We start from the raw sequence: 15,053 nt of genomic DNA on the forward strand, positions 1-15,053 counted from the left end.
CGAGTGAAGAGAAGCTATGAGCTAAGGAAATGATTTAGCCATCTTTAGCCTACCTTTCTTGGCACGGTCATTGTGACGGGCTCGCACTTCCGCTCGTGGAGCTTGTAAAACCTGCATACAGATGAGAGAGACACAGTGAGACATGTAGAGATGGATGAAATGGAAATACTGTGGGAGACAAATGGAGCAGAAGAAGTAAAGCAATATATTACAGAAGAACCAGATAGGCGGAACGTGAAGGAACTGAGAAAAGGGAAACAGCAAAGGAACTAGAGAAACAAGAGGCAAAATGGCAAAGAATGATAAAGAATGATAAGGACATCAGTATGCAATGCTTAAAGAAATTATGTAAATGAAGAGAAAGTGGAAACCTTATGGCTAGAGGAAAGTGAATCTGGTGAAGAAACAGTGTAGGGGGTTTAAAGGATCTTCTTCTGCACACTGTCCTTGTAGTTTCCGAGGGGACAGAGCCTTAGGTTCTCATAATAGATCTCCCAAAGAAAAGGAGCTCCAAACGGGGCCTTCTGGGCACGGGTGGCCCTGCACCCACTAGCACCATACAATGGACCCCTGGAGCAACCAACCTGAGATGGAAGTCACCAGATGAATACCTGGCATAAGCACCAGCTCCTGAGACTCCTCTCGCCTCTGGAAATATCTGGTTTGATAAAAATACACCAGAAGTGTGGGATAGGGGCACCATCTACAAACCTTGGACAGCTTAAGAACTAGATGGACGGTATTTGTATAGATAAGTGAACAATGCAACAGTCCCCTTGTATTAATGTGTGCAAACACATTCACGATCCAAATGGGATACTTGCTTCTCAGACTTTCTATGTTCCAAGTTTACCGGATGTGCTTGTGTAGCACACAGAGCGGAGCAATGAGCACTCTTCCTTGTGCAAGGCTCGGTCTACATAGGCAGTCTGATCCAGAAAAAGGCCAAACTTGCTTGCTGAGGTCAAAAATCAATTGGGTTTTCATCAGTTGCTCAATCGGTCTCTGTTGCCTTATTGAACTCAACAACTGTCAGTCGATTTCCACACTCCAAAAAACAGCTTCACATGCTTAGTCTTTACCAGACTTCACAGGATTTTTTTTAGGGGCAGTTCAAGTGAGCCCTCACACAAGGCATCCATGCCCACATCACACCCAATCTGAAGAAGCTACACTGGTTACCGATTCAGAAGAGATGCCAGTTCAAGATGCTTATCAACGCATACAAGGCCCTGCACTACGAAGGACCAGCATACCTCAACAAACGCCTGACCTTCCACCAACCGACCAGACACCTACAATCTGCCTGCCTCTTCCTCACAGACACCCTAGGATCCCATGAACCAAGAGCGGAGTACTCTTCTTCTCACACCTGGCGGCCAAAGCTTGGAACAACCTTCCTCTACACCTCAGGATGCTCATCCCTCCTGCAATTCAGGAAAGGACGGAAGACCTGGTTGTTCGAATGTACCAATCACGAAGCAGCATCTACCAAGTCCAGCGCCGTGAGACCCTCATAGGAGATGTGTTGTGCTTTATAAATAACTGATTGATTGATGCTCAGGTCTCTCGACTCGGACTTTTACCTATAGGTTCCAGGCGGAGCATCTGTCCAACAGCTGGCATCGCACAACAGGTCACTGTTCATGCTAACCCTCCGCAGGGACCACTGTGCCCTCAGGCTGCATACTCTTCTATCACTGAGAGCTACACCAATCACTGGCCTCCCTAGAGGCACCCAGCTCCAGCATCCTCGCTCTTTCACCGAGCAGCCAGTGAAAAAAACTGGCTGTACCAATCAGAGGTAAAATCAACTCTTCCTTCTAAACATATAACACTCAGAATTAAAGTCTGCCACCCCATAGCAAATCTTTATTCTATATGCATGTACGTTTAGGTTTGTGGCTCCATACAGAAGTGTCTCCTTCACATCTATAGGGCCCACAAACGAGCTGGACTACCCGTAATGAGCCAGTATTAGAAAATACACACAAATTAATACATACATTATTAAACAAGAATGGAATCCACTGAATCGAGGACAAGATGGCCAAGCTGGTTTCACCCAAGCAACTGTTTAAGCAAATGTAAACATTGAACAGTAAGAAATATCAATATAGGCAATATTTAGAGCCATATCCAGAACACGCGGCTGTAGGAGCAGTATGGTGCCTCTCTCTGTAAGGGTGTAATTACAGCAGCACTCCCAGATTGAGCATAGAAATCGCAGCATTTGGCCAGGTTCTCCCCATGGACCAAGAAGCATTTCAAGTCAGCAGGGGTCACTAACAACACTGCAAGATGACAGAATGCGCTTCAGGGAGTAGCAAGAAAGGCCTTACCTGGCAATCTCGCACTTGTTGACATCAAGGCCTCTCTTGGGCATGAAGCCCATTCCCCGCTGTGGCTCTTTGCTGCCATAGGTGCTGAGAAAGTGAATATACGGGGATTCGTCAGTCACCTCAAAGTACCGAATGCTGGAGTCACCCTGGAGGAAGCAGGAGGAAAAACAGGGTGAATCTTGTACACGAGCTAATCCTCTTCTTCTGCCTCTGCCATCAGTCACCATGAACCACAGCAACCTTGGTCCTCTACAGTGTAACCTGTAGCCTCACAGACACATTGAATTCAATTTAAACTTTACTACAATACGTCTGAACATTATACTATAGTGGCCTTTTCAGTTCTCCACACTAGCAGGGAGTGGTAAGAGGCCTGCTTAAATAGGTCTAATTCCCAGCCACATTACAGCAGCTATATTTCCATCATATGTCTTATTTTCTAATACATTTCAGGGGTACACATGTAAAAAAAAATCAGTAACCATAGTTTTACAGCCTTCATATGTAACAGGGCCATATGCTGCGCCGAATTTTGTAATCTATTAGTTGACTCATACTAAGGTTTTGTGGATTTCCGAGATGCAAGCCTTTAATAACCTACTAGTACATCTACCTGAAGTCCAAACTCCTCCTCATGTAGCTGCAAGCTCATTTTTGCATTTTAACACAACATAAATTCTTGTATAAGGAAAAGCAGTATGGCAATGTGTAACAGTGTTTTGCAACATCTACACCTCACCGGGAGGTTGGACGGGTCACATGAATTTACAAGACTCTTAAACTGCAGACATTGACATTTTAACTCACCCAACTCAAATAAACTACCACGCAAGATTTCTTTGGCACTGCAAACCCTAATATAGATTCAAATACTGTGCATCAACTTAAAAGCAGCGTTCTTCCATCTAAAGCAGAGGTGAGTGTGAAGGTTCACAGTACCATCTGGAAGTCTGCTGCCTCACTTGCCTGGCTAGCAACAGAGTTATGCCTTAAAATGTTATGAATGGAACTCCATTTGGCTGTCTTACCTACATTTTGTTGAGATCTGTTAAATGAGACACCTATGGTTGCTATTTGTTGTTGTTTATTATTTTTGTGTGAGCTAGCTGGTAATATGTCCGAATTCAGCTTTCTGCCAACCAGTCAACATTCTTTATTGCTTCATCATTAAGCCATACAATAGCACATATAATTTTTCTTATGTGCATTCAAATTACGTGCATCTGCTATAACATTATATAAAAAGTATACATTTCAATTAGAAACTAGATACTATATGCAGACATCCACCATTCCAATTAAAAGTAGCATTAGTCTACCTCTATATACACAATACAACAACATCCATATTCTGTTAGTAGAATTTCACCATCCATCTTTACATTGCCTCAAACAGCTGATTCATGTTTGTCCTGCTTACAATACATGTATGCCATTAATTTAATTTGGGGATGCATAATGAAAAAGATCTAATATCAATCCAGCGATTTTACCACGGTTTGGCAACAGACTAACAGTCAATATATATTAAAAGGTAGTAATAAATTGCACATGCAAATATAGTACAATCATTTCCTATTACCAGCAATAATTTAGGAACTCTGGCAACCATGCTATCATTAATAACAATCTTGCACAATATTTGTACCTTTGGCAGTGCTTCAAATGGAAAAAAATAAGTGCAGGTACTCACCAAAAGGAGCGGTGGACTGGGGGGTGGGATGTAGGGGGGACTAGGGGCAGAGCTAGGGGCGGGCTAGGTTTTCAACCGTTCCAAACTTTCTATGCAAGAAATCCAAGTGCAAAGTAAACAAGCATTTGCAATGCATTAGGTCTCGCATTTACGAGAGTTTAAGCTATTGGCATTGTAAGTGACAATGCCTATTATTTTTGTTTTTTAAAACCTAAATAAAATGCATTGTTAATTACAATTCTAATAGCTTAAACTCGCGTAAATACAAGACCTATTGCATTGCAAATGCTCGTTTCTGTTTGTATTTAGAACCTTTTTCCTCCATCCCGAGGCTGCATTTTGGAATTCACATGGGGGAACAAATGAAAGGAAGGCGAGGAGAGGGTAAGGGTGATATTTCAAAGGCATGGTTTTCTGCAAGTGAGAAGAAGCTAGACAGAAAGAGGGAATAAGAGGAAACAAGTAAAAGTGAGCAGTAGAAAGAGAAAGTTTGTGGAAAAGTTATTATAGAGGAAAGGGATAAGAAAAAAAGTAAATATGACAGTTAAATAAATGTGACTGTAGAAATATATGTAAGAAAGAGAGAGATCGAGAGAGAGCCAAAGAAAGGAGTAGTGTGCGGTGTAACATACATTTAGTAATTGCAAAAGAAAATGAGATTGAGGAAATTAGAGACAAGAAAAAAGAAATAATAGTGAGAATAGAACAGAGGGAATGTCTGAAAGTATTAAAAGGAAAGGTGCGGAAGATGACCAGAAAAGAGGGTGTAGGGAAAAGCGCAAAGGAGTGATTTGCAAAGCGAGGGATCTAAGAAGAAAGAGAGGAAGAGGAATGGCGAAGAGGCTGATGGCGGCAGTGGGATGTCAGGAGGGCTGCGGCATGCCTTTGTCCTTGATGAATGAAGCTTACTTCTTTGGGTTTTACATTTAAAATATACATTTATTTTTCCTTATTGATTTTGAATAAATTCTCCTTATAGAGACAAGGAAGTGGATCTATTATTCTACAAGTACATGGTATAAATAAAACATACATCAAGGACAAGTTCTAATCTCCAAGCAATACTGAAAACAGAATCTGCAAATGATACACAATTAACATCACGTTGACTAATAGCAAAACTTTCAAACACACACTTGCAGCCACAAACCCAGTCGTCACACATGCTACCATACACACACATAGCCGCATGTTAACTCTTATACATACATATAAATCAAACACAAGCAGTCTCACGCCCACCTGTTATGAAACTATCAATCACACGCACGGCCACACGTCCATTCGTTAATGAGCTGCCGTAAAAACATAGCCACTATAGTCACTAACACACATACTGCTAGAAACACAAAAACACACAAAAACAGCCACAAATGCAATCATCATAAAAAACGTCCCATATACATACATAGCCATATGTTCACTTCTCATACATGCTGACACACACACCACCCACCTATAAACACACACACACACACACACACACACTGTTTCTGTCACTATTGGGCATAAAAGTGAGTTATTCGCTGTCCTGTTCTACAGCAGGGCTCTGCCCTAGGACGTTCCCGAGTACTCCCCTTAGGCTTTAGGATTTGGAGGGGGAAGCTGTGACACCCTCTCTACCCACACCTCACATGCAGGGAATGTCACCTATTAAATATAATTTTAGGATTATGTTTGCTTCCTGCCATACACACACACCGTGTCTTGCCACAGCCGACGAATTTCAACATTGACAGTCCACAAAGTAACGTTTCTGTAACCTAAGAGTGCGTGCAGTTTCGGAAGGCACAATAATAGGTTAAGTAAATGAGCTGTAAAGTGGATAAGACAATTCCATCAAATATAATAATTGGAAAGCCTTGGTGCCACCACGCAGTGCTTGCTCATTTTAGGGGTCGGTGTGTGTAGGACAGTTAGTTTTGCACTGCAGGGCTTTCGTATGCATGTGAAAGTCACTACAAGCACTGTAAATAAGCGCTACATGTAAATGCAATTCAAATCCGTGAGTGCTGGGGGGTGGTCAATGACGTGAGTGAGATCCAAGAGCAGATCATAGGTTTCGGGGAAGAATATAGTTTTCAGGCAAGAAAAGCACATTTGTGTTGATTGTGGAAATAATACCTTTGCAAACAATGGCTTTGCAAATGGCTTGCGATCCTTGTCATTGAATACTTTTTCTGTCCTAAGATCAATAACTTTGACATTTGTGCTTATAGCTACTCTACTGTGTCCTTCTTTTATACCAGTTCCTCCTTTCAAAATACGTGGCTAATTAAAAAAATGTAAAAAGCCTACCTGTTGTGCTGTTCGGTAACTTTGCCCTACGGCTCTGAGAATATTTGCTGCAAGAACAAGCAGGAGCCGGCTCGGGCGCAGCACTTCTTCCAGAGACGTGCGCGTCCACAGAGCTGAGTCGGCTCGTGCACAGGCCAGTAGATGCTCGTGCACAGCTCTAGACTCCCTTGCCAGTGAACACGGCGACTATAGAACTCGCTGGCGGGAGCGCTTCGCGCTCCAACGCCAGCTCGACCTAAAAAAACAGAAGTATCTGTCCTATGGTTATGGCCCTAATAATCATTTATAAAGCATTTACTAATAAGGGTATGTTTAAAACCGTCTCTGAATGTTGCCATCAAAGCTAAACATGCTGGAAGTTTTAGAAACCCTTACTTATAATGACAAAGGAGAACTACGAGTCCCAGCATGCAAAAGCATAACCAGCCAAAATCTAGAACTGTCAATGTCTAAAGCATTCCATGGAGCTGCCTGGCGCATTTGGGTTAAACATGGTTTCCCATGTGAAACATGCGGTTTAAATGCATCAAACCAAAAAAAAATTGTGTTGCCTTTAAAGTGTTTTTTTGTTTGAGGGTAATCATAAAATTGGCGGCAAGTGTAGGGATTTACATTCAAGTAAAATGCCTAATTTAAATTGCTGATGAACACTCCTGTACAGTAATTTAAAACAAAGGCATGCTAAAAAGCTGTACTGCCCTGAAGAATGCGCCCCACACCCTAGTCCATTCGTTTTATGGTGATATCATCTCCTACTGTGCAGGATCAAAGGGTAAACAAAAGACACTGCCGCCCCACCACTGCTAGAAGAGTTGCAGAGAAGCACGACAAGATTGCTGTGTCCTGGTAACAAGAGCTGCTGTCCTGCTGCTCTTGTGCGATCTCAGCTCAGGATTGGAGAATCAGAGCAGCTCGTGTGAAAAGTGCTGCTGAGGCTCGAGAAAATGAGGAGCACCACCTGTGTCTAGGCAAGGTCCCCATGAGTACCGGTACTCTCCTTGACCTAAAATTAAAAAGGGCCGGTATGCAGTACCGGTGAGTACCGGTCCATTTAAAGCACTGACGTTTGGTAGTATCTAAGAGGAGCATTTAGCTGTTAAGGACGAGAACCCTCAATCACCCGAAGGTAACATGCTTTATCGTAGGGCTCCCTCCTCATACAAGGACTGTAAGGTACCTTGCATGGGTTACAACTCCCGAATGCACTGGGAGGAGCGGAGGTGTTTTAGATCAGCAGGATGGTAATGTTAGGGAGAGAGGGGCAGAGTGCAAAAAGAAAATAATAGTGGTTTAAAACTATCTCCAGGTGGGCAAACTATAACTTTAGTCAGATGCCCCCATTGGATAGGACTTACAAATATAGGAGGACAGGGGTTAACCACTACCCTATCTCAGTGGGTCAACATGTGTCAGCCCCTTAATGATTACCTAAAGTTCATGGGCATTTGACAGGACCAGAGATAAGCGGTCACTCTGCCTTCATAGTAAAATCAAATACCGGCCATACATTCAACTCAGTGGTTTACTGGGTGAATTATTCTTATCTTCAGTTTCACTTACGGAATCGATGTAGAAGGGCCTACTCTATTCTCGAGATATCAGTCCCCATCAACGTATAAAGAGCTGTTGTAATCTGAAAATCATCTCCGTATGTGGGCTATAAATATATGGTCGCCTTGTAATTCCATACCAGTCCAATCCAATATAGCACTGGTTTTATTGGTGCCAGACCAAAAATTGGTGTTAGGCCAAGTTCCATATAAAGTGCTGACAAAGGGGCACGAGGTCCCAACCTTAGCGGTGCACACAAAACAATTTCTGCCACTTGCAGCGGGTCAGGATTATCAATACCCCAAAGCACAGCCCAAGAGATCACAGCTGTTAACGATTTATGCTTATATATCTGGGAGTATGGTACTAATACTCTCAGCACCTTCTTTTGGCCTGAATTTCAATGCCACCCAAGATGACTATAATGACACTATTCTGGCCTTCGATATCTGGGCCTTCCGGCTAAAATTTTCCGTAAATCGTATCTCCAGATGTACATGCACAATGCGGTTGTCCTTTACCAAGAACTTCCTTCTTAATCCGGAGGGACGATCCTGCTGCCATACATTTAATCTGACTGCTGTTGATGGGGAGGGCCTTATCACTACAATAATCAGTAAAGATGTTTACAAATCTGTGCATCGTTTTCTAATTTTGGCCAATAAAACCACATTATCTGCCAATAGAAAAATCAGAACCTTCTGGCCAACTATTATGGGGACAACAACAGATGGTCATTTACATTATTTAGGAAATGTCTGAAAAGTAAAGGCACTAAAACACATCCCTGGTGTACACCTTTTTTCTACCAGGAATACTTTATTACATTGGCCAGTCAGTTCATACCCAACATTAGCCGTGTTGTCAGTATGAAGAGCCGTTATTACTTGTGTAATAGAATCCTCTATTAAATAGAGTAGAATGGGGACCCCCTCTCAAAATGATTTCAGGTCAGGGAGTGGAGGGGAAGAGAAATACCAAAACAGCTGAGAGACTCCCTCTTGACCTATAAGTACTTTTATCACGGGAAATACCTCTTAACCATAGGGCATACACAAAACATATCTGCACTTATTTTTGGAATTTACTCATTTATTTCATTTTTCTGTAAAAAACTTTTTTTCATTTCTTTATGTCTTTTTTTCTATATACAAAAGTTATTAGATGTGCATTATTCAAAAAACTCCTAGAAGATATTATATCAACACACTAAAGCCATCAATATATATCTAGAACATAAGTTACACAAATTCATATATTCCAAAAACAAAATCAATTCTGCTAAACCAGGTAGAGAGCCACACCACACAATCATACATACATTCTAAACATACAACCCATCAAAAGCAAACACTAAACATCCTGTCGCATTGTGTCTGTTGTCAAATATGTGACCGAAGTCATTTGATCTAAATATGAAGAAAATGGTCGACGCGTTTCGGTGGAAGAACAGTAGGGAACACCTTCATCAGGACCAGCCAGAAACAATTCAATATAGGATCTCCAGACCTGGATTTTGAGTCTTTTTAATACACATTATATCCGTCACACAGCAGTGAATATTTCATTTTACGTAGGAACATGAAGACAGTCCTATTCCTATTGGGTTTGACCTCATCTCAGCATCGATCTGAATAGTTACTGAACCCTGAATGTACTTGGTATAGAGGGAGACTTTGTTCATACTCTTCTTATCAGAGGGCAAAGGAGTTTATTACTTCAAATGTTGCACAAAAAGCAGATCGGGGCCGACTTATTCCGACTCCTTTAGGAAAAGCTTACTCTTCATGTGTAGTATGGAGGGGACGCCACACTTTCTACTTGGAGGCAGATCATCTCAGCATCATGTGACTCTGGGCAATAGCTCACTTAATCTCCCCAACGGCCCCCAGCGCCTTGAGACCCTTATGGGTGATTAGTTTGCGCTTTACAAATACCAGGTTAAGCGATATCCTAACGTGGCTAGGTCCTTCACAGATCTTAATGACATCGGGGGAGAGTTTCAGGCCTGTGCGCCCAAGAACCTGAAGGAGGTGCCTCCTGATAGAGCGCGAAATATTCTGGGAACAGAAGCTAGGTCCCGAGAGGAGGATCTCAGGGTTCTAGGTGGTGCATATTGGGCTACTCTCCTGCTGAGGTAGCGCACCGCTCCCATGAACAGCCCTGATCACTGTGGGCTTTGAAAAACATTAGAAGATCAATGGAATGACTGACTTAAAACTCTGAAACTACCTTTGTTAAGTCTTTGAAACTGGCTCTGAGGAACACCAGGTTCTTGTGAAAGTGTGAGACAGGCTTCTGATTTTGAAAAGTCTGCAAATTACTTACCTGACTAGAAGTGATAGTTCTTAAATAAAATAACCAGCCCAAGCCAACTCACTCAGTGTTCATTTACGCATTAACTTAGTGGACAGTCATTAGGTTGGTCCAGCATTCAGACAGATTCCAATCTCGGGCTGAGATCTTCCTAGTGGGAACATTATCCGAAGATAGTCTTAGAAGGATGTACATAAATAAATATGCCTTCTATTTAACATACAGCCTTCCAAGTGGACCTTCAGAAGTGTATGCTAAACTCTTGCCTCCTAAATCTAGTGCATTTTGCAAACTTTTCTGCCAGTGGCGAGGCAATAATCAAATTGTAAGACATCTATCTTTAATGGGGTTCAGCAGCTTTGTGCAAATTTAAAATATCCTCAGCTCCAAGACTTCAGAAGCCAGGCAGCGAAGCTTAGTGACCAACGTTATAACAATGAGCATCGTTGTTGTGGCAAGAATGTCTAACTTTCCTAGCCACTTGTAGGGATGTGAGTCTAGAGGACAAATTTCAAAGGGGAAGCCATAACTGAAGGGCAAATGTGAGTCAGACTTGTGAAGGGCATAACCTTTGGTCAGGCAGCCAGGCTGGCATCCTGAGCAGGGAGGGAAAACCTGTCACCAAACCAGTTTTTCAAGGGGAGTGTAGACCCCAAGGAGCCACATCTAGTGGATGGGCTAGAGAGCTCCACACACCAAGAGAAAAGCCTGTTCATATTGGAAGTGGGTCAAATAGTGCACTCTGGGATAGCTAGATGCCACACTTTCGAGGAAGTCGTCACCAAGTTGGTGGAATAATCGGTGGGAACTGGTAGTCCATAGGTTAATTAAGATGCTCTCTCCCACAAGGTTGTAACTGGTATAAAATTGGCATCCCTGGCACCCACACCTCAGATTACTGCTGGAACAAACAAAGACAGAAGGGCTGCAGCTGCTGAGAGGTTGCACCAAGACGGACAGCACCTGCTGCACCCTAGCACTCGCAAGGAGGATCGGACGAGCTTTTATGGATGTGGAGACAGACTCAAATGACTGAACCAACTCCAGCTTCCAAAGAAAGCAGAGTGTCTTCAAGGACTAGCTGGCTAGATCAGTTAAGCTACAGGACTATAAAAGATTAAACTAAAGGAGACTGCTTGAGAGTGTCCAACTGTTCTGTTGCTGGGCTTGTCTGGTCAACACTTGTGCATACTGGGAGATTGAGTCCAGACACGTGACTAGTGGTCAAAGTGGACTCCCCCGCCTTGCATTGCTGAAGGAAGCAGAAGAAACTACAAGGAAACTGCTGTAAAGTCAGTCGACCAGTGCCTATTTGCCCTACACTGAATCAGACTGGAGCATCATGGGATACCAAGTATTGAGGCAGGAGGCGACTCTGATGTATGTAGAGCCAACGGTTGGCCCCCAATGGATTCTAGGTACCTGTATCCCATGCATCAGGACCACTTCCACTGACTTCTATGTGGTCTGAAAGGAGGACAAGGAAACGGACTAGTGACTGTTCATGATAACAGGTAACTTTCTCTGGTCCTGTGGAATCGCCCTGGTAGGCTCCCTATCGGACTTAGTCAGTCACAGTAGTGGCTAAGGGCATTTCCAGTCCTTAGGGTTGTGACTAACTGTAGGAAGGTTGATCCCTGACTATGGTTGCCCCCAACTTTTTGCCTGATGTTTTGCTGGTTTTCTGACTTAGTTGACCTGAGCTCAGGCCCACTGCTCTCTCTGTAAAATGGATTCCATGTACCTTAGGTACATATCTAAATTGGATACTGAGTCACCTTATCAGTCCCTGTACAGTGTACCTTAGGTACCCAGGGCATAGGTGTACCCAGGGCCTACCAGGGGCTGCAGCATGTATTATGCCACCCCTGGCTGGCCATCCAAATCTGACACAACTGGCTGCTTGACAGCTGGGGCAAGGTGGTGTAATCACCCTTTGCTTTAGATATAGTATACCTATATCTAACCCTAAAATGGACACACAGATCTCCTATCAGTCACTCCTATGGCAGGCCTTAACAATCCTGAAGGCAGAGTGCTTGGAATCGTGTGAGATGGTGCTCTGGCATGAGCTGAGCCTGTCTGCGGCTTTCGGGATCCATCCCTTAGCCGTTTCCATGATATCGCATACCATATACTCTTAAGTGCATTATAATCCTCGCGGTTATGTGCCAACTCTGGTATCGCTTTATCAAAACATGTCGAGTAAGGTGTCATACGAATTGGAATACTAACCCCTCGCCAATTCTGGCGACGGGGTTAGCATTCCACCCTTCTAGAGGGACACGACATGTATGTAACCCCTAACCCCGGTTAAAGTCAGACAGAGCCTTAGCATCCACAAAATGGATGCTGCCACCGAGACACAAGTCTGCCCTCCTGCTGCTGGGAGTCCTCCCAGAGCAGGAGATAAGGACAAAGGGTTTCCTGCCAGGGGCGGTGCCAGCACCGTCCCAGACAGGGTTTTGTGTATTGTAGGTAGGCAGGGCTTTAGAGGAAGGTGACTGCACGTGGCACCCCGGTGCTCACTGTGCATAGGCTGGCTGGAACCAGTTCCAGGGTCACTCCAGACCCTGTGCTGGGGAAAAGCCCGCCAAGGAAGTGGGTGTAACCACCCCCCTCCTAGTCCCACCCATAGGGCAGGACTTAGTCGCGTGCCAGCCCCTTTTTACAGGATAAAGGTAGAGACTGGCCCCCTTCCAAATCAGATCATCTTTGAATCCTGAAACTACTTTCTGCGAAAGGAACTCAAGACTTCTTCCCAAGATTTCTCCCTTGTGACTAAGGAGTAGTCACCCTGCATCCGCAGGCACCATCTAAGAACACTGCGGTCTGCTGTAAGTCCTTCCTCCGGAATCCGACTGCCCAGCTCGACGAGAACCGGCTCCCCTGGCACCTCTGACCTCTACCCACCTCTACAGCCCAGCTGAGAACCGTGGGTGCGACGAGACCTCAAGGGACCGGCCATCTTCAAGACTGCACGACTTCTTTCCAGCAAGCCCGCCGAGTAATTTCCTGGTGAGTGCTTTGGGGTCCGAGAAGCCCCCACCCTGAGCAGCTCCAGCTCCGAAGTGCAGCCCCCCAGCATCTCCACGATCTGCGTGGGGCCCTTCTGCTTTCCGCTGCTCACCGCGTTGTTTGGCTACTAGCCCGTTGGCTTGTGGCCTTCCTGACGACGCCCGACGACATTTCTGCTGCTGGTCTGGTTGCTCCAGACTGGCCCTTGCTCCCTTCCCGAAGAGGAGCACCCTGGACCCTCCTGGTCCACTCAAGACGCCATTTTGAGTCCACCGCGTGGGCTTGAATTAGCCAAGGCTTGTTGCCCAATCCTGGGTAACTTCGACGCCAACGACTTCATCCTTCGTGGGACAGCTCGCACCTCCATCCTGGTCGCCGACAACGCCTCCTGGTCCGAGAGACTGCAGAGCCCAGCAGCGCCCACTCACCTGACTGCGGTGACTTCGCCCGGTGCCATCCTGGTGCCCACTTAATCACTGGCTAGTGATTCAAGAACTTGGTCCCCTCTGCTTTCAGGTTTTCTTCTTCCTTGATCCAGGCTTGGATCCATCGAACTTTTCTTCACTGGTCGCCTGCCAGCAACTTCTTCCTTCCAGGCTCCTGGTCCGGCAACGAGATCCCCGACGTCTTTTCAGACCTATGCAGCTGCAGCCCCTGGGCTAGGTAACTTCGGCACTCCGGTGTCCCAGCATAGCCTCACTATCCAAGGGTCAGGATCCACTGTCATTTTCTCCCTACCAGGTCGGGTTCGCCCGTGAACACTAACTTTGTGAATTCTAGCTTCCATAGACTTTGTCCCGCATCCCGCGTGAGAGTGCACACTCTGCACCCGAGTCCCCTAGGCCTCCTAGTAGTAATCTAACGATTCCCTAGTCCAGTCCTAGCGATTCCAAAGCCTATTAGAACTGTTACTTACCTGCTAGTAATTCGCATTCCACTTTTAGCGTATATGGTTTTTCGTGCCCCTCGGGCAGTTGTGTAACGTGCTAACTTAAAAGTATTTTCGTAAGAGTTTTGTTGTGTGCTTAGCACCCTGTCCTCATAAAGAGTACAGGGTTGTTGTGATTCTAATAAATACATTGTTTATTTTCATAACACTTGTGTGGTGTCCTTTCACTGGGTGTTCAAGGGGTAATGTGATGGTAAAACAGCTGGCTTAACACGCCCTCTAGAGTCTTAGCCTTAGACTGCTCGTATCCATGCTACTAGGATAGCTGGTCTATAAGGTTGACTTACAACCAATCATCAATAAGGGTTGTTTGGACTGATATATAGTGATCACTAAAATAGTGAACACTGCACATCAGGCCAACTTCTCACATTGGTGAGCAGCGGTTGGGATTTGAGCTTGCTGTTGTTTTACCACACATGCCCTAAGAATATCTTGTGAAAGATCACATAAGTACTAAAGGTACATATAACTTAGCTTAGAATACTCTGAGTTCTACTGAACCAGCTGTTGTAGCTCCTAGGGCCTAGCACACCCTAAACTACAACTCTAGCAAGGGATCAGTAGGCAAACATATAGTGTAGGTAAGTGCACCACTTACACCTCACTAGAAAAGCATGTCGACTCAGGGGGACTCTACTGAGACTCCCCTGGTCAGTGTTGACCCTCCACAGGTCACTTCAAGATATGCAGCTCTCAATTTTCAGGAGATGAGACAACTCTGTGTCTCCAGGAAACTGAAGCAGGGGTCTAACCCCACCCTTCCCTTTCTGATAGGTCTCTTAGAGACATATGATGCCAGAAAGCTCTCTCAGTTACATGAGAGCATGCCAGCCTTAGAGGGAACCTCTGGGGATCCAGACCTCCCCAACACTGATTCAGCAGT

At 44.7% G+C, this 15,053-nt stretch overlaps 1 protein-coding gene across 4 annotated transcripts in view; it reads right to left on the reverse strand.

The window, feature by feature from the left end:
* CORO1B (coronin 1B) overlaps positions 1-15,053 on the reverse strand; it is a 219,571-nt gene that overhangs the window by 17,663 nt on the left and 186,855 nt on the right. For all 4 annotated transcript variants that reach the window (XM_078659251.1, XM_078659259.1, XM_078659252.1 and 1 more), the window contains 2 exons: positions 2,343-2,488; positions 54-111 (listed from right to left, as the gene is read on the reverse strand). In XM_078659251.1, the coding sequence (XP_078515377.1) occupies positions 54-111; positions 2,343-2,488 (204 nt within the window). The remainder of the gene's footprint in view (positions 1-53; positions 112-2,342; positions 2,489-15,053) is intronic.

Source organism: Lissotriton helveticus, chromosome 1_1, assembly GCF_964261635.1.
Source record: "Lissotriton helveticus chromosome 1_1, aLisHel1.1, whole genome shotgun sequence".
Lineage (NCBI taxonomy): Eukaryota > Metazoa > Chordata > Amphibia > Caudata > Salamandridae > Lissotriton > Lissotriton helveticus.